The sequence below is a fragment of the Cavia porcellus genome, unplaced genomic scaffold (genome assembly GCF_034190915.1).
Source record: "Cavia porcellus strain 051 isolate PalLab524CR breed Dunkin Hartley unplaced genomic scaffold, mCavPor4.1 scaffold_4, whole genome shotgun sequence".
Lineage (NCBI taxonomy): Eukaryota > Metazoa > Chordata > Mammalia > Rodentia > Caviidae > Cavia > Cavia porcellus.
Window position 1 is genome coordinate 119862388 of NW_026947487.1, and position 19471 is coordinate 119881858.

At 58.0% G+C, this 19471-nt stretch overlaps 1 protein-coding gene across 17 annotated transcripts in view; it reads left to right on the forward strand.

Moving 5' to 3' along the window:
- The window catches only part of Banp (BTG3 associated nuclear protein), a 69104-nt gene that overhangs the window by 24766 nt on the left and 24867 nt on the right, over nt 1–19471 (forward strand). For 15 of the 17 annotated variants that reach the window (XM_063247793.1, XM_063247785.1, XM_063247790.1 and 12 more), the window contains 4 exons: nt 580–779; nt 8893–9009; nt 10489–10664; nt 17839–18078. In XM_063247793.1, coding sequence (XP_063103863.1) covers nt 580–779; nt 8893–9009; nt 10489–10664; nt 17839–18078 — 733 coding nt within the window. The remainder of the gene's footprint in view (nt 1–579; nt 780–8892; nt 9010–10488; nt 10665–17838; nt 18079–19471) is intronic. The other 2 variants (XM_063247784.1, XM_023562315.2) reach the window with 1 other exon arrangement.

Here is a 19471-nt window from a genome sequence, read left to right on the forward strand (position 1 = left end):
TAATATGCATAGCCCCCAATGACCCTGGTGGCTTCCTGTCTGGGCTGTGCGTTTGATCTCTTTTTGGGCTTGGAGGCCTGTGCGGTACTGCCAACCCAGGCAGCTTCTAGAGCCTGGACCCAGCAGTGATCAGACCGGGCCGATCTTCCTGCTGGCCACTAGGTGGCAAGCTTGCTATTTAGAGCTCTGGCGCCGGGCCTGGCAGACTTCAAAGCCAGGCTAGCCCTCACTTGTCAGTCTTGGCTTCTGGGCAGCCAACGTGGTGCAGATGTGCAGGGCCAGTGGCCTTTAGGCTGTTTGGATGCTGGCTGTAGTGTGTGTTTGTTGTTGGGAGGAGTTCCTGGCTTAGGTGGGGTTTGCTGATTGACCCTGTAACGTGTCAGAGACTGCGGAGGTGTTTATCCTGTAGATGAAAGCAGAGCTGGCATGGCCATGCACAGCGGGGTGACCTAGAGCCCAAGCATGCTTCTGGCTGCAAGGGAGTTGCTGGTCGTGGTCAGGGAGTGCTGTGGGGCTGCGTGGACTTGTCCCGCACCGTTGAGCAGGTCCTTTCTGAAGCTGTCTCTGTTTCCCTTCCAGTCTTTCCTGTATTCCATTAACCAGACGATATGCTTGCGGTTGGATAGCATTGAGGCCAAGCTGCAGGCTCTGGAGGCCACCTGCAAATCCCTGGAAGAGAAGCTGGACTTGGTCACCAACAAGCAGCACAGCCCCATCCAGGTCCCCATGGTGGCGGGCTCCCCGCTCGGCGCCACCCAGACCTGCAACAAAGTGCGATGGTAAGGATGGTGGGGTGGCCACGCGGGAAGAGCTCTGGGTCCTTGCCCAGGCTCTCGCTGTCCTCGAGCTGCTGTGGACGCTGAGTGCTGACTTCAGGGCGTGCAGTGTGGAAGCAGCCTGCGCTCGCCCCCATTTTCCATTTTGACTGAAGCAGGCTGCGCCTCCTCCGTGTAGCTCACCACCGGGGCTTTGCCAAAGGCACTTGCTGCTTCTCTTTCTCCACCGCCATTTGGCTGGTATTTAGACACTTTTCTTCAAATGTGGTGTTTATTAATTTCACTGGAACCCGTCAGACTTTCCGCTCAAGTCGATAGCTTTTATTGTGTCCATTTAAAAAAAATACATAAAGCTTCTTCATGGAGAGTGTCTGAAGCTCTGAACAGTTTAGGTAGACTGGAGGATGGTCAGGAAGCCTTTGGCCGTTTCCGTGCTCTGTAGGCCAGTGGTGGCAAACCTGCAGACTCGCCCCGCAGCCGAGCATCGGGTAAGTTTTTCTAGACTGAAACCCCAGCATTCAGGTTCAACTGCAGTGTTGGCCCTTGGCGATAAGTAAGTGGGTTTTGGGTTGCCGTTGGGGCACGTGACCTCTAAAAGGTGTGTCGTCACTGCCGTGGGCCAAGGCAGTAGGTCTTGAGACATACTCTTTCTCTGGGTGGCAGTGACCATGAGTCCAGTGGCCTGTTAATCCTTTCCCACACTGGCTATGAAAAAGTCCCCACGTGGCAGGGCTTAATTGTGCCTTTGCACTTGACGTGCTCTTGAAGCCTTTTGATGGAGGGCTGTGTCTCTGGGGGTCGGATGGCAGTGGGAGTCCCGCCAGGCTGGGGACCCGCAGAGGCCTTGCTGCCAGTGGTTGTGGTGGCTTCGAGGTGCCGTGCGGCCCATGGGTTCTGGGGTCAGACTGGGGGCTTGAAGCGGACCTACGGAGGGAGAGGTGGGGTCTGTCTGTTGGCTGGTGTTAGCATGTCCTGAATGTCAAGGTGGCCGCTTGTCCTGGTTTACCTGGGATAAGCCAGATGGTGCCATAATTATGCGGTGCTGGCGTGGTTCGCAGTGCCTCTCGGCGCCCTGAGGGCCCTGGTGTTTGTAGTGGCTGGGGCCCCTGCCTGCCCTGCAGCTGGGGTGGGGTCCCAGCATCATAGTTCTGGCAAGGACATGAGGTGGTTCCTCTGGCTGCCACGAGACAGGCCTGGACCCTGGTGCACTGTGTTGCATAGCTGCCTGAGTGTTCGCTCCAGACGCCTACTTGGCCACTTTCTGCAGAAGTCCTCTGTCAGGCTCCTGGACCGACTGACACACTGCCTTTTTTTTTTTGGTACTGAGGATCAAAGTCATGACATGGTGCTAACCAAGCAGGCACTGTGCTGCTGAGCTATATCTCCTGCCCTCAGTTTTGTTTTGAATGCTTGCTTATTCTAAAATCCAGTGCTTAGGAAGTATGATTTATATATTTTGTTAGAAAATGGAGTGCTCTTACTGAGATGCAGAAGAGGAGGAGGAGCACAGCAGTGCGCCGTGGAAACGTGTGCATTTCCCCATGCAGATCTCCAGCAGAGGCTCTGCTTGGAGCCCTGCCGCACCCGTGTGTCCCCCTGCAGCCTTCCCACTGGGCTTGCGGACACCAGCTGCTGGTGGAATAGTACAGAACAGGAGCAGTTCTTAATGCTTTTTTGTTTTTGTCTCTTTGAGACAGGATCTCACCATGTGGTTTAGGCTGCCTTGAGCTCACTGCGGAGCCCAGGCTGGCCTTGAGCTCGTGGCGAGCCTCTTGTCTCAGCCTCCAGAATGCTGAGATGACAGGGCTGTTCCACTGCACACGGCTTAACGAAGTTTCTAAGGAAACAAAGTAGAGTCATTTTTCTGCACTGATGCATTAGTTGAGTTCCTGGAAAGTTCGAGTCAGATTAAACTTGGCTGAAATTTTTGTGTGAAGGTTGAGTAGAATGAGATTGCAGATTCCAAAAATAGGAAGCCGGTTCTGCACTCAGGTGAAGGCTTGGAAGGCTGCTGGGCTTGGGAGATGGTGGACGCAGGCCTCCTCAGCGTCCTCGGCCTGTGCCCACCAAGCTCCAGTGCCGGCTCTTTCCCTGTCGTGGGCCCAAAGCACCTGCTGTGAGTGCCCCTGTCCACAGGGCTGAGAAAGGCTACTGCCGAGGCGTGTGCCCGCGCATGGACAGCCTCCTTCTGCTGGGAGAAGCGCACTCACCTCATCCGGTGGGTCCAGGTTGACCTTGCTGCGAGGAGGGGCTCGGAGCTGGAGGAGGTGGACTGGAGAGACCATCTCTGCAGGGCAGTGTGGGTCTCCGGGAGTCACGGTCCCCCTGCTAGACACTGGCCGTGTCACACGGCTGACTGCAGTGCCAGATTCCTGCTCTTCAGACAGAAGACGGGAAGGCCCCAGCTTGGGGCGCTGTACTGCTTTGATGCCTTCTGTTGGGGAACACACCCACACCTGAGAGCTGCCCTTTCTACAGGGAGTGGAGGAGAAGAGCCTCTCCTCTGCCTGAATATCAGTGAAATGTAGCACAATCAAAGTACAAATCACTGGTGTAGACACACAAGTGGACAGGAATTGTACGTATAAAAACTGGTTAACATTTAGTAATTAGATAGTCCTGGGAAGTATTTAGAGCCTCAGATATTTAAATTAAAGGGAATGTCTAAGTCGGAATTGAGTTATACCCAGATAAGGTGCTCTAAAAAGCAGCTTCCGGTTCCCTGGGCTCACTGCTCACTTGCTGTAGGGGTTTGGGGTGAAGTCTGAGTGTGGTCTCTCAGGCTGGTGGTTGATGTCACCTGGGCCGGGGTGAGGCGCCCTGGAGAGCACGTGGAAGCTGCCCTTGCAGGACTCTGGCCGCCTGTCTGGAGAGGCTGCTGGGAGCAGACCTCACAGCAGGAGGACGCACCACTGAGGCCTCCGAGCACTGGCACGCAGTCCGCTTGCGATGGTGGCTCATCAGAGCTGGCCTGGCCCAGCCTGCACTGTCAGCCCCGAGTGCCTTGATCCTCCATGTTCTCTTCCAAACACGGGAGGCAGTGGAGTTCTGCCAATCAGTGTTGGCGCTTTAGATTCGGATTTTCAGATTCTGCTCCTGAATGAGATTCTTCCACTGTTTTTTTTTGTACTGGGGATTAAACTCATGACCTCGTGCTTGCTAGGCAGGCACTCAAGCTGCTGAACTAAACTCCTGGCCTAAGAGATTGTACTTTTTCTTTTTGGTACCGGGGTCGAACTCATGACCTCACACTTAGCAGGCAGGCACCTGAGCCACTGAGCTAATCCCCGGTCAAGATTCTTTAAATACATTCACGAGAAGAAAAGAAAGCCTGTTTGCTCTAAAGCTGGAGTCTGCTCACTGTCACAGAGTGCTCGGAGATTCCCTGGCCAGGTTGTGTCCAGTGGCCTGCTTGCTGTATTGGAGGACGGTGGAAGTGGACGTTACGTCTGTCAGGTGGGCGTTTCCCATCCCCCTGCAGGTGTGCCGCGGTGGAGGTCCGAGTCCTTGAGGGTCAGGGCGGTGCCCTGAGGTTCGGACTTCAGAGAGCCAGGGAATGGGGAATCGGTGGCACCCGGAATGGGTTAGGGCCCCTCTGACGTGCTGGCAGCGCACTTTGTATCTTACTTCCTGGAGGGCCTCTTGTTTTGACTGTTGGTGGATTTTCAGGGAAGGACTTTTCCTTTTGTTTGTTTGTGCTCATGGCTTCCTGGTAGAAACGTCTCTGCCTGAGAACCGGGGTGCTGCTGGCAGCAGTGCCCGGGCCTGGTGTTCCCACTTTGGGGCCATGGATATTCTCAGTCGAAAGAATATCCTCCAGGGAGGCTGCTTCAGGAGGCGTTTGCTCTGAGCCATGTCAGACTTGTGGAATTCTCTCATATCTAATTTTGATGCTTGCTTCTGCTGAGTTTTACGATTTCTCTCCTTGACTAGTCTGTGTGCCTTGCACAGCGGCACCCTTTGAGTGCCTCCTTGTGATGCCCTGCGCCTGTCAGAGCCGAGTACCGACAGCAGGAAGCGGCGGTTCCTGCCCCCGCCACCGAGGGAGCCACCAGCGTCAGCCACTGAGGCAGAGATGCGGCCTCGAGGCCAGAGCTGGCAGGGGACCGACCTAGGCTGAGGTGTGCACCAGAGTCCAGTCCTCTCATCACAGCCCTTAGACTGCATTGACCCCGTCCCTCTCCAGGCAGTGGGCGCGTCAGGACTGCCCAGCACCGCCACGGTCTGTGGAGCGGTGTGGCTGCATCCCGCCGGTCCCTCGGGGCTGTCGTCCGTCCGGGGAGCCCCTGACGTCAGTCTCCAGCTTCACGCTTCATTCCGCAGGAGTTTCTAGTGCTTGCGACGGCCTCATATGTGCTAGGCAGGCCCGCTGCCCTGAGCTGCAGGTCACTTTAGCAGCCGTCCTAAAACATGGATGTAGCCAGTTGTCTTCTGATAGTGCTGTTTCTTTTTGTCCTTTCTGGGCTTGGCTTCATTTCTCTCCTTGAAGCGCTCACTCACGCCTGCCCTTGCGGCGCAGCCTCCAGGCTCCCAGCAGCTGGGTGAGCTGTCTGAGTGCAGTTGAGGACTCTTCCTCCATTTCAGGCTCTGAGGTTCCGCTGTGCAGGTGTTGTGTTTCTGTGTATCATGGTTTTCTTAGAGTGTCTTCTCATGAGGTAGCCCAGGCTGGCCTTAAACTTGTGATCCTGCCTCAGCCTCCCAAGTCTTGGGAATCCATGCATGCCCCACACCCCCGGCCCACAGCATCTTCTAAACGTCCACATGGCTGCTCTGGTCTGTGACAGGTTTTCAGATTTTCCTTGTTTTTGATGACTGAGAAATTGTAGTCTAGACGTCTGACTGTTGGGATCTGTCCTGTGTCCTCCTCACGGGTAGAGAGGGTTGCAGATTGGGTTGGGGTGTGAGCCCCAGAGGTGATGCGCTGACCTCCTGAGCATGGGCCCAACTCCAAGGAGAGGAGAGGAAGCTGCTTCCTCTCCTGCTCTGGGGCTCCTCGGGAGGAGCTGGAGGGCTCTGCTGGCGCGCCCTGCGCTCCGTGGGGGCTGGGTCCGGGCATTCTGGTGGGGCCGGTTGGTGTCGGAAGCCTTTTCCTGTGGCCCGCTTCCCTGTCTCTGGTGCAGTTGGCCATTTGGGAGGGTGGCTCTGTATGCTATTTTACGTATCTCATTAGATATTGAAAACAAAATTTTACAGTAAGTTGATTCTTACCCTAAGGTTTTTTTTTCATAAGGACCTGGGTTTTACAAGTTTTTAATTTTTAACTTGCAGGCAGTAGAGACCATTTAGAATGAGATTGGCCCATGCTTGGCTTTCCGGGTGACATGGCAGGAGAGGCTTTAGGCCGTGCACCAATGCAGTGGCAGAGTCTCTTTCTTGTGGCTGTGGCCCTGTGAATGTGCCTCCCCGAGTGGCTTGCGCGGCTCTGATCCCAGTGTCTTCCATCCCATGCTTCCCCTTCCTGGGGAAGATGTATCTGCCTTGTACTTGCAGGCCTGGATGTGGCCCGCCCTTCTGGGCACAGCACAGTGGTGGGATGGCGTGTGGGTCTGTTGCTGCAGTGGCACTGGTGAACTCGGGATCTCGGATGCCTTTATCTGCTGCCCGCCTTCCCCTGTGGAGGTCGAGATGGATGGGCAGTCCTGGGCAGTCCTGGCTTCGCAGGGATACGTGCGCAAGCGCAGTGGTGTTTCCCCCATGAAGGCCACAGTAGGGTGGGCTGGGCGTGGATGGTGAGCAGAGGGGCAGGCTGGGGACACAGCTCGGAAAGAGCTCTCTTAGTGCTGTCTTAGCATAGGTGAGGCCCTGGATTCCACCCAGCCACGCAAATCCAGAAGCAGTTCAGGTGCTCATAGCTTTGAGACTGGACCTGCCTGGAATTCAGGAGGAGCTGAAGGCTACTTGGTGAGTCTAGCTTGGAAAATGTTGCATGCCTGCTCTGAAAGGCGAAGGTCGCCTGTTTGAAACCCTTTAAGGTGAGCAGTTAAAACCTGCACACTGAGAGGCAGTAGCTGGCACTCGGTTCCCAGTGGTGACCCGAGCGCACCTGGCTTCTGTCACCACCTCAGCCACCAGCCCCTGGGAAGACTCCAGAGCGTGGCCACAGGTGAAGGGCTGGGGCTGCGCAGAGCCCTCAGGAATTCAGTGAGCTTGAGACATTAGCGGAGTCACCGCCTGCCCTGCCCTGAGTGCCCAGCAGGTAGCTAGTGCCTCCAGGAAGCCCACGGGATTTCGGGTCTCCTGCAGCTCAGTGGCTTCCCAATTCAGTCGCCCTCAGTCCAGGGGCGTCGTGTCCTGGGCCTCTGCTCCGGGCACCGTTCTCAGTTGTTTTTCTTTTGGCACAAGGACCAGGGTATTGAGAGGCATCCAGTTCCAGCAGCCTTGGAGCAGCGGCCAGGGTGCTCGGAGCTTGTTTATCTCCGGAAGCAGCCAGATGTGTACCCAGAAGCTAATAGCAGCTGTGTTTATAGTGGACCAGACCTGTGAGGTGCCTTTGGTGGGTGCCAGTGCCCCATGCTGACGTGCTTAAGCGGACCAGTGAGGATTTGAATTCTCTGCAAAGTCTCCAAAGGCCCTGTCTGGCAGCACCCAGTTCAGTGTTCCAGCCCCGGGCCTTCGTAGCTGGGGTACTCAGGTACCCCAGAAAGTAGCACGCGGAGGTAGAGGCGTGCAGGCAGCCTGAGCCTCAGGCCTGTGACGTGGCGCAGAGGTGCCAGCGAGTGCAGAAGGTCCAGCCCCGCAGCAGAGCAAGGGCAGCCTCGAGATTCCTCTGCCGGGCAGGAGCGGCTTCAGAAACCCGCCAGGCACACGCGCGCGTCCGCATCTGTTCATTCTGGCCGCTTGCCGGAGCTGCGGCGCCTGCTCCCAGGCCGTCCTCGGATGCCGCGCTCGCCTTTCACTCGCTGTAGTTTTAACTCTTCGCCGTGCTGAGGCTGGAGCCCGGCTTTGCGTGTGCTCGGCAAGCGCTGCGCCTCCGCGCTGCACTCACTTCCGGCTGATCGGTTCTTACGGTGGTATGCACGTTCCAGAATGTTTGAAAACCTGTTCTTTGAGGCTGACAGAACTGTGTAAGTCCCACACTCATGTAGCCCACGTTAGTCTCCTGATTTATATGTGGGAACGTGATGGTTGGAGCCTGGCCCTGATTACAGTAACCAGCCAGAGGTCACCAAGGTTGCTCCCGAGACCTGATCTGTCATGGTTTGGTTGGTTGCTATAGGGGTCACCAAAGAATACGTTGGACGCTGGAGAAGGCAGTACCTCTGACGTGGGGTTGGCTACACTTTTAATGCGGGGTCAGCTGTGGCCGCCTGGACTGGGCCGTCCAAGGTGCTCCTGCTGCACCTGGCGGGGGCAGGGCAGTCTGTGGCTGCCGTGCTGGGCTGGGTTTTTCAGCGTGCAGATCACAGAAAGCAGCTCTTGCCCTGGGAAGGAGCGCTGCTTTCTTCTCACGAAGAACACCTTCGTGCTTCAGGACCCGGTTCCTGTTCCTCCCAGCCTCTCACCGCAAAGCATACTCCCGGAATTTCTTATGACCATAAATGCTAAGGGTTAAATAAATGGCTGACACGAAACTGTGGATAAGCTGGGCTGGGAATCAGCTGCCTTGGCCCTGCTGTTCACACAATTGGCGCTTGCTCCCGGAGTGCAGTTTGTTCCCGGGGCAAAGCTTTGGGGCCCTTAGTGTGGTCTCTGCACTCTCTGAAGTGCTGCGGGCACCGGTGGGCTGGCCCGCTCCCCAGGGTGCGGCTGCGGTGCCGCCAGCCCTGCTGCCCAGCCCTGGGCGCCTTGGCATTGGCCGGAGGGGCCGAGTGTCAGGGGAGCTGGCTTTCAACACAGCTGCTGCCGCCTGGGCGCCTCGGCCTCCTCACAAGCTAGATCTCCTCAGCCCGCTTTCTTGCCGTGTGCGTGGTGGGGACCGAGAGCACCAGCTGTTAGGTCTGAGCTCTCCGCTGAAGACCCTGACCACCGGTCTTAGACTAGCGGACCACTCCTGGGGCCAGCTGTCTGGGTGCAGGCATGGGGAGCTGACTGACTGTATTGAATGACTCTCATGTGCTCTGACAATGAATGTTGTTGTTTTAAGGTCTTCTTTTCTTGTGATTCTTTTGTTCTATAGCGTCGTCCCCCAGACTACAGTAATACTCAACAATGATCGGCAGAACGCCATTGTAGCCAAGATGGAAGACCCCTTGAGCGGCAGGGCACCGGATTCCCTGGAAAATATCATTAGCAAGTCAGTAGCCACGCACCACCCCACCTTCCCCTGCCATGGTGATGAGAATAAGTCACATCCCGAGTCAGGCACAGCACGAGCGCGCGGTCCGTCCCTCTGGTGGCAGGCACAGCCAGGGCTCTGTGAGGTTGGGGAGGGCACAGCGCTCAGAGGGTGGGGCACGGTGCGGTGCGAGAGCTGATGGGGGCAGGCGGTGGCGATGACTCTCCATGACCACCAGTCGCCATGTCTGTCTGTCCTCGCAGCAGCGTGTCGGGTCACAGACCCCTCTCAGGCTCGCTCTGGGAGGGACACAGGCATGCTGAGGTTTTTGTGCACCTTTTCCTTTGGGATGTGTCAGATGGATGCTTGGTCAGAAGGGAGTGGACACTCACCCTGTGCCGGGAAGGCTGTTGCAGGTGGCCTGCCCAGCGTCCGGGCTGCATGTTCCCGTGAGGGCCTCGTTGCTTTCTGTTCACCATCTGTGTCTTCATAGAGTCCTGTTTTGCCTTTTCCTCCATCTCTTCCGCGGACTGTCCCTCCTGCAGCTTTGTCCAGGTTGCTCGTTGTCTGAGTCCAGTTCTCCAGGCCGCAGCAACAGTCTTGGTCCTGATCTGTGGGTGGCAGGCGAGGTGCAGGGTCCCTGAGGCTGGCCAGCTGCCAGGGGGAGACATGCCTGCCATGGGGCGGTGCCAAGGGCAGAGGCTCAGTCCGAGAGCGTGGAATCTGGCCCGGCTGCCCTCTGTGGGCTTGAGTCCAGGGCGGCCACGGCTTGGCAGGCCTGTTGGGCCCTGCTGGCTCGCGGGGCCCTTGGCCCCCACTGTCAGGGTTGCCCGGAAGGCAGGTCACGTCTCCCAGTGGCCTTGCTTCCTGCGCACTCCGCAGCTGGCCGGCCGTGTGGTCCTGCTCTGCTGGCGGGCCCTCGCTGCTGCGGGCAGGGGCCCTGCTCCGAGAATAGCTCCTGGGGCATTCCTGAGATTCCTGAGTGGCCTTGGAAGCCCCCACCCCCACCCCCACCCCGTGGTGTGTCTGTGGGAACAGCTGGGAGTGTGATTGCGTGTTTGAGCCGAGCTACCTGTGGGTGTCTGGCAGGACGGATGGAGTGGTCCGGGCTCGGGGCTCCCTGTCGGCGAAGCCTGCCCTGGCTGGCCCTGCAGTGCTGCTCAGGTCAGCGCTTCGCAGGCTCGCCTCGCCTCGCCTCTGGAGGCAGGAGCCAGCACTGGAGGTTGGGGCTCAGTGAGTTATGATGGACTTCTTTCGTGATGTAAATATTTTCTTTAAATGTTTGTTTTATTTTACACCATTTCTTCCAGCCCCAGACTCAGCGTTAAGTGGCTGTCGGTTTCTGTAGAAAGAGCTGTGGGGAGGCGCGCTGGTCCGCGGTCCGAGCCCAGGCAGAGGTTGGGGTCAGGCCCAGGCCCAGGACTGAGAGCGAGGCAGGGCTGCGGAGGTGCTCGTCCAGCCTCTCACACCCTGCGCTGTGCGCTTTTCTCCCCTCAGCGCTGTTCCCGGCCGTCGGCAGAACACCATCGTGGTGAAGGTGCCCGGTCAAGACGACAGCCACAACGAAGACGGGGAGAGTGGGTCGGAGGCCAGCGACTCCGTGTCCAACTGCGGCCAGCCCGGGAGCCAGAACATTGGCAGCAACGTCACGCTCATCACCCTGAACTCAGAAGGTGTGTCTCGGGCGCAGCTCACCCAGCGCCGCGCTTCTCCTTGGGGAGGGGGTGCACTGCCGCCCGACGTGGAAAGGACGGGGGAGCCGGGGTAACTGACGCCCCACCCTCCAGAGGTCACTCTTCTGTCTTCTCTGCCATTGCTGCACCCCTGATTTTATGACTCTCTCGCACCCCGAGTAGAAACCTGTCCACATGAACACAGATTCGCACGTCCATTTTCAGATCCGCTTCCTTCCTTGCTTTGTTGTTTTGTGGTTCTGGGAGCACAGAGCATCAACACTGTGCCATATCCCCAGCCCTGTCTGATTTCTTTATTTTGAGATAGGGTTTTGCTAAATTGTCCATGTTGTACTTGGACTTGTGATTTTCCTGCCTCAGCTTCCCAGGGTGCTGGAATTACAGGTGTGCACAGCAGGCCAAGCTGCTTTTCCTGCTCTGGCAGTGTCCTGGCTGCTTTCTGATGGTGGCAATTGGAACCTTTCTTTTTTTTTTTTTTGTCTTTTTGAGACAGGGTCTCTATGCAGTTCAGGCTGGCCTTGGGCTCACTTTGTAGCCCAGGCTGGTCTTGAACTTGCAGCGATCCTCTTGCCTCAGCCTCCTGAGAGCTGGGACTGCAGGGGATAGCCACCATCCAGCAGGCCTTTTCATTTTTGCACTCCCGGGGAGTTTCCAGCTTCTGACAGCAGGTCCTCTGCTGAGTGTCTGCGTGTGGCCTCCCAGAGGGCGACCCTGCTGAGAGGGTGCAGTGTGCCTCGGGTCCACGTGTGAACTGTGCTGCTCTGCCAGCTGCTGTGTGCGGAGTGGTGAGTGTGGCTGGCTGGCGTGGGGTCTTTCTGTCTCCCTGGACTCGCGCTGGGGGCTCCTGGGCCCCCAGAGTGGGGAAAGAGGGGTTTGAGGTGCCTTCTTGCCCGTGCCTTGGCCTGTGGTTACGCACATGGGGCCTTGCATCCTGGCAGGCACTACAGCCTGGAGAGGAGGGCGAAAGCTTGAATTTGGCTTCGTGTATTCGCGTTCTGAAGTCGTCATTTTATTTACTAGGAAGGCCTTGTGAGGTTTTTCTGCTTCCACATCTGAGCTGTTGCTGTTTCCTATAAACAACACAAAGTAGACCTTCTTCCTGGACAGAGGTTTCCTGTGAGAGGCTTATTACCATGTCCAGAACACTGGCAGCAGTGTGTTTGTGGAGATGGTTTTCACCTCTGCTGAAAATGCTCGAGAAACAAAGAGAGGACTTAGGACCCTTTAAAAACTAAAATGAAAAAGAAAAAGAAAAAAAATAAAAGTGGAAATCTACTTTGTATGCCATAAGGTTGGCCTTTGACAGTATGCATCTCTGTGATTGCTTCAGTCTGGATCTCAAGGGTCCCCAAGGCTACCTGTGGCGCTGCTGGGAGGCGGCTGAACCTGCAGGAGCGGGCTGTGCATGTCACCCCGACCTTAGTCATCTCCAGCTCTGCAGGCCTTGCTTTTGCCTCCCGCCCTCACAAGGTGCTGTGTTGCCACAGGGCCAGAGTTCCGGGACCCAGAGACCACACACTCACGTCTCTGAAACCAAACCGTGAGCCAGAATGCACTTCTCCTTAGAAGTCAGTTTATCTTGGATATTTGGTACAGAATCAGAAAGCTGGCATAGAGGCTTCCAGGTGTTTACAGGACCCACAGTCATCATCTGTGGAATTCTGTTAGCACTTGAGGAGAGGACTTGCCCCTTAGCCAGCCACTCCCTGTGTCCAGGATGCTGCACTGTGGACTCCCTTAGGCAGGGGTGGGAGCCTTGGAGAGCTGCCAGCGCCCCATCCCTGTCCCAGCTGAGCCACGGTCCACTGTGGGCGGAGGCCACGTTTCCTTTATCTGTGAATTACAGTGCTGTGACTGTTCCTGTGCAAGGTCAGGACAGCTGATTCTTGGACACCCGATTTGAGGAGAGGGAGCTGCTGCTTCCGTCCTGGTGGAAAGTGAGTGGAGGTCACTCTGCAGGCGGTTGAAACCTATTCTAAAACCAAAACCCGACAAAGCAAAAGTAGCCCATTCCCCGCAAAACGTTTTAAAGGAAATGATGAAGTACCCTACTTCTAAATTGACATTTCTGTAATTTGTGTTTCGGGTGCGTCAGTAATACAGATTTCTAAAATCGTCCAGTTCTGTGTCACATAATTAGAAAATGGCAGTGTGGGATGCCCTGGCTCTCAGCTCTCTACCGCCTTCCCCGGGCTCCAGCATGTCCTTCCCCTCCAGTCGGATCTGCTGGCTCTGCCCCCCATTAGGTGTCCTCTCGTGCACAGGTGCATAAAGCTGTGCCACAGCTCTGTGTGTGACATCACGGCAGCCAGCTGCGGTGCCCAGAGCAGACTTTGCCCTGGCCTGGGCTGTGGGGCTCCGCGGAGGGCCTCAGGCAGGATGTTTCTGTGGGACACGTAAGTGACGCGAGTTGCTCAGAGGACTTGAGGTGACTCCCTGGTGCAGCGAATGCAAGCCGTGTAGTTATTTGCCTGCCTGCTAGCGGGGAAATATTCTGGCCTCACTGCCTGTAGCCACATGCTGCAAAAGGCCGCGGGCGCCAGCCTGGGATTTCCTGCTCTGTAAGCACAGGCTGAGCGCCACTTGGTGGGTGAACCGCCTTTCTCCTGTTACGCAGTGTACCGCTTTGGGGGTTGGTAAGCAGTGTGGGCAGGCTTCTACAAAGCCTGGGTGAAAGCTGGTTTTTGAGATTCACGTGAGCCTGAGTCTGTCTTGCAGACTTGGCTGAAGGTGGCTGAGCCATAGCTGAGGCCCTGAGCTGACTCAGAGTTTGCTGTGTTGTGGAATCGACTCTCTATGCCAAATCTGAACAACTTGGAGCCCTCAGTGGGCACGGTCTTGCCTTCGTTTAGTGTGTTCACTGTCCTCTGTCTGGAGGCGGCTGTATCACCTGAGTGACTCCCATGACCACGCAGGCCTGACCCACGGAGACCTGGTCGGTGACAGCTGCTCTCAGGGGCCAGCCCGTGACAGCGCCCCTGGTGCCTCTGGGCTGCAGGCACTGTTCCCACATGCTCGGCTCCTCCGAGGGGACCACCGTGTCTCCGAGATCAGCAGGGTTCACAGGGCACCTGGCCAGGGCACCGACGGCAGGACTGCCCGGCATCCTGCTGGTGCTGTGGTTGTGCTGCAGGGCACTCACATCCTGAGAAGAGGGGGTTTGCCCTGCAGACAGGAGGAGCCTCTTGCTCCTCAGGGCTGGGCCCTCCTCCTTTTCTCGGGCTTCCCCGTGCTCTGAGGAGCTGGGGCAGCTCTCCCGACGCTGGCTTGGCCTGGGAGGTGGCAGCACTCGGCCCATGCTTTCTCCCTGCCGCTTTGTTTTCCTGGAACTTAAAATACACTTGCTTAAAGCAACTCCTTGCATTCTATATAATGGTAGTGGCAAGAAATTCAAATGACTGCTGAAAGGTTTCACTTTAATTGATTTTTCAAAAGTGCCAGTTTCCCTAAAGAGTGAATGATTTGGGAAGGAAAGCATGTTTTTTCCCCTGTACTTTCTAAATAAAACAGTGACAGGTGAGGCATGGTGCACACCTGCGATCCCAGCACTCGGGAGTCTGAGGCTGGAGGATGGCTGTGAGTTCAGGGCCTGAACCGCATAGTGAGACTCGGTCTCAAACAAACAGACAAAACGAAACAGCCCACACTACAGCACTCTGTTGTCCTGGGTGTGCGGCAGAGCTTTCTGCATTGCCGCAGGGCTGCTTGTTTGCCGAGTGAAAGGCCTGCGCTCCAGGCTGGCTGTGTCCCCACCTGCCTAGGGCAGAGCACGCAGGGAGGGCATGGCGCTGAGGGCAGTGCAGCCAGCCGCTGCGCCCTGCTCGAGCACGCATAACCTGATGATGGGCCTCTCCTGCCGGTGCCAGTTTGGCTGGGGATTTCTAATCTCTTTTCTTTTTCCTGAAGGAATCTTGAACCAATGCAAAGTTCAGTGATCCAGGAAGCACACGTGAAGAGATGCTCCCAAGTCAGTATAGAGAAGGCGTCGTCCAGTCGGGAGGGCCGAGTGCGCAGCTGTTGGAAGGAGGCTCTGGGAGGCCGGGCCTTCTGTCTTTGGAGGCAGGGCCTCGGCATTGCCAAGAGCACTACTTCTGGGTCCAGCTCGGCCACCTGCTTTCACTGGGACCTTGATGGAGGTCATGAGCCTCTGCAGATGTCTCCGTGCTCTGTTGGTCTCAGGAGTGGTGGAGCTTCAGGCCCAGGGGCCCCTCCCCGGAGGGCAGGCTGCTCTGCCTGCCCTGTCCACACTGCCACACAGTGTCGGCAGAGCTCGGGGGGCTGTGGCGCCCTTGTTGCCTGGAGCACAGGAAGCTGGCCGCAAAACTGGCCTTCATGGCTTCCCTGAGAGTGCGGGGTTTGCTGGGCGGACCTTTGACCCACAGGGAGGGGCCCGGCTGAGGACAGGCGTTTCCAGCAGATTCCGCTTTCGTGCCAGTGCTGCTGGCGGGGAGCTCTACCCCGAGGATTAGCCTTCGTGCCGGTTGATTGTGTCTGTCACCTCCGAAGTCCCCATGGCTGACCCTCTCCTTGCTTTCTCTGCCTCTGTTTGGAACACTCTGGGCCTGCGCCTGGGCCTTAGCAGTACTGGAGAGTGAGCCATCGTGCATGGCAGGCAAGTGCTCCCCACTGTGCTGTGTCCCCAGCCGCCCCAGCCTGTTTCTTAATGGTCTTTTGAGGCAGTGCTCGGTCCGAGCTGGAACTTGCTGCCCTGCTCAGCCTCTCAGTGGCTGGGGTTGCAGGTTTGCAGCACCGTGTGTAGAGGGGTGCTGGCGGGGAAAGGTGGGGACACGATGCTCCAGGGGTGGGTGGGAGCGGGGCTGTGGAGGGTGTGGAGGGTGCACCCTGCCGGGCGAGCTCCTGGAGGCCCCCGATGCTCACAGGTGAGATGGAGCCACCGAGCATGCAGGGGCTGGTGACTCAGAGGGCAGCAAGAAGGGCACACTCCCTGGGGAAGCAGAGAGGAGGCCCGTTCTTAAGGGTCCAGAGGAGATGGCAAGGCCCCGGAGGCTCGGGGTGACTGTTCAGCCCTGTCCCAGGTGACCCCAGTTGAGGAGGCAGCTGGCTGTGGGGTAGAAGTACCTGGTCTCCATGTGTGCACTCCTGCAGGCCCAAAGCTGCGGCAGGCTCTGCACCCTGACACGTTTGGGCAGCTACCGTAACGTCATGGGGACACCTTTGCCCCTGGTGCTGCCTGGCAGCCCTGCAGGATCTGGGGAGGAAGGAGGTGTGGCTGGCAGCCCTGCGGCATCCGGTCTGCGCACTGGGTAGGCAGGGCAGGCTCAGCTGGAGGCTGTGCACGTGTCATCGCAGCTGGCCCAAATCACTCTTTACACACGGTCCCAGTGACTCTTGGACATGGAACTGACTCATTGTTTGGAAAACAACTGCCGGGCTCTTGTCCAGTGTTTACTTTAGAATCATCTCAAAAGGCAGAGCTTGGCTGGTGGAATTCGGCACTCCTGTCATCCCTGGGAAAGGCCGCCCTAACTGTTCAAACTCTCCTTCATCGCCCCGGGGAGCCAGGTTCCAGCAGCGCCCCACCTCTGACAGCTTGGGGCCCGCCATGCCTGTCGGCTGGCTTTCTCCCATTGGGGCCTTGAGCTCCGAGCCTTCACGTGTGTATCCAGAGGTGCTTGAGGTCAGCAGACATCTCCTTCTGTTCTAAGTTTCATCGCTGCCCTTGGGGAGGACCCCTGCCGCAAGACTGGGCTGCCCCAGGGTAGAGTGTTCTCCTGTGCACCCAGGGTCACTGAGACCTGGGCTGAACCAGGCCTCAGTGTTTCTGAGCATTAGGTCTAGTGCCAGCACACAGCTGTTCAGCATGTGTTAGTAGCTAGATTAATAAGTCAAGAGCCTTGACACCCCAGCCACATCCTCAGCCCCGCTGTGGCCATGGTTGGGCTTTCATGCACAGACTGAGTATAGAGGGGGCTGGCTGACCTTCGGAAGAGTACCTGTGTCCGAGCGTGTGTTCCTCCTCGTCTGTGTCTCTGAGAGATGTTCTTGTGCGCCACTTACTCTGAATTCTGAAATTCAGACTCATTTATAGCCACGAGCCCAGCCTCAGTGTCCCTCAGTGCTTCTGGCCCTCGGCCACTGCCCTATACCACACTGTATTTGCGTGGCCGGGGCACTGGCCTTACCTTTTGTCTCCTGGCAATCTTGTGGGTCAGCCATCTGGGAGAGGCCACCCACATGAGGACAGACGGCACATGCGTCCCTGGCTCCTTGGTCCCAGAGACTGGCAGTATCCAGGCCCTGCCTTTCCCTCAGAGGCAGGACTTAGAGGTGACACAAGAAGATGAGGGAGCTTCGAGGATAGTCAGGGACCAAGGCGCACCAAGCAGGGCTGGAGGGGGCTGTCCCCAGGGGCTCCTTGTGTGCTGCCGGGCAGGCCAGGACGGGAGGGGGGGTGAGGCCCTCAGGAGAGGACGGGGCACCCGCCAGTCTGGAATTCAGTGGTGGGCTCACTGTGGAGGGGAGGAGAGTGCTACAGAGGCCAGCACGTTCCCACGGGACTCCTGGCAGTGCTGGGACCGAAGGAAGCTGCCTGTCTCCCCTGGGTGCTGCTCAGCGTCTGGGTGGCCTGTACTTGGCATGCCTCAGAGTAGAGATGAGTGTGTGGAGCCCTCACCGGTCCTGCCAGGCAGGTGTGTGCATGTGGCCCTTGCTCTCCTGATGGGGAGACCCAGGCAGGTGCTCACCATCCCTCCCTAGACAGAGCAAGCCGCAGCAAGCGGACGTGTCTGTCTTTGCTGAGATGTGAAGAGAACCCGGTGCCGGGGTCCAGAGCTTGTTTGCTCTCCTGCCCTGGTCTCAGGGTGTCCTCGTGGGCTTCTCTCTCGGACCCACGTGTCGGCCAGCTGATCAGCTGGGTTGGGCAGCCCGAAGAGGTGTGGGAAGCGCCTGTATTCTGAGGGCAGAGAGCTCCAAACGGGGAGGGCAGCCTCGTCTGGGATGCAGGCCTGTGGACCCTTCGGTGACACGGTCTGTCACACTCAGCTTCCCAAGTGTAGGAGGCGCGGTCCCTTCCCATCGCCTTCGGTTCCCCAGGTGCACCCTGCAGCCTTCGAGACAGTGAGGACCAGTATGCCACGGCGCCTTTCATGGGCTGTCTTTGGAGCTTTGCTAACGATTCCTGCTTTGCTTGCAGAGGATTACCCCAACGGCACCTGGCTGGGCGACGAGAACAACCCCGAGATGCGCGTGCGCTGCGCCATCATCCCCTCGGACATGCTGCACATCAGCACCAACTGCCGCACGGCCGAGAAGATGGCGCTCACACTGCTGGACTACCTCTTCCACCGCGAGGTGCAGGCCGTGTCCAACCTGTCGGGCCAGGGCAAGCATGGCAAGAAGCAGCTCGACCCGCTCACCATCTATGGCATCCGGTGTAAGCTCGGGACCTGCCTGGGTGGGGCGCAAGCTGTTGGGAGAGTGAGTCCGGATGTCGGGGGCCTGGGGAGCCGGGCCGGGGCATGGGCCTGCGTGGAGGATTTTCCTGCCCTGCCATGAAGAGGGCCTGGGAAGAGTTTCTCAGGACTTCCAGCCTCGCTCAGCCTCGGGCTCCCCTTGGGGAACGGGAGCATGACTCTGCCTCCTGCTGGTCAGGCTGCTGGTTAGCCTAAACAGCCGAGTGGCCTAAGCACAATGTGTCTGCCTTCTGGGTGCGGGAAGGGCTCCACCCAGCTGTACCAACAGCCTGGAGAGTTCCGGGGCTGGCACAGGCCCATGTCTGCTCCTGTTGGAAGACCAGCACTTGCTGAAGCTCATGTCGCTGTGCCCTCCCACTGACGACACGTGGAGAGGGTACAGGGCACTCAGCTTAGACCCTCAGCTTGGTGCCCCTGGCCCAGCGTCACCCTGGGGCTGTGTGTCCAAGTGCCCCAGCTTCCAGAAGCCATGCAGCGTGGCTCCTGGAGAGGCAGCGTGGAGGGAGTGGGCGTGGACCCAGGTGGGTGCGGAGCAGCCCTGTGCTGAAGTCTGAGTCTTTTAGCACACCTGGAGTCTGCCCCATCGGGGGAGCTGCCATCCACCGCAGCTCTGACACTGACCCACGCAGCGTGAGGGCTGAGCTTTCTGGGAGCACCACGGAAACAGTGGGGTCCCTGTGCATGTGGCAGCCACAGCAACAGAGGCTGAGGGTGTCATGTGGACTGCAGAGTTTTCTGGAAGTTGCTGAGGAATGCAGCGCAGTCCGGCTGACCCTGAGCCTTTGGTGACTTAGGTCTTGTTATGTGGCTGCTGTGTCTCTGCTGAGCAGATGGCTTGGGGAGGACGGGTTCTGAAGAATTGCCTTGTGCCTGTCTCAGGACTCCAGAGCAAGCAGGTGTGCACCTCTTGGCTTGGATGGAACTGCTCCCCGGGCTCAGCGAGGCCAGAGAGAACGGAGCCCGAGGCTGCAGTGCACTGTGCCCGCCCAGGCTCCTTAGGCGGGCCTTGCTGAGCTCCCTGTCACCCTGGAGCTCCCTCTAGAGGGGGCTCTTGTTGGAAGGAGCAGGCTGAATATGACCTCAGTCTGTGAACTTGTGCCCCTGTGGGTCCCTCTGTGCCGTAGCTTGCTTGCTTTTCCAACGCAGGGACCAGCAGAGCTCTGTAGTCTGTGGGCTGGTGCTGTCGGCCTTGCCTGCGCCTGGGCCGTCCGCATGGGCTGGATGGTGAGGGTACAGGTCCCCTGACTGCTGTGGGAACCCCCGCTCCTGCTGCCCACGCGGCCCACCTGTGTGGGCGAGGCCTCTTCAGGTCAGAGCCTGGCTGCTTGTGGTCAGATGGAATTGTCAGATGTT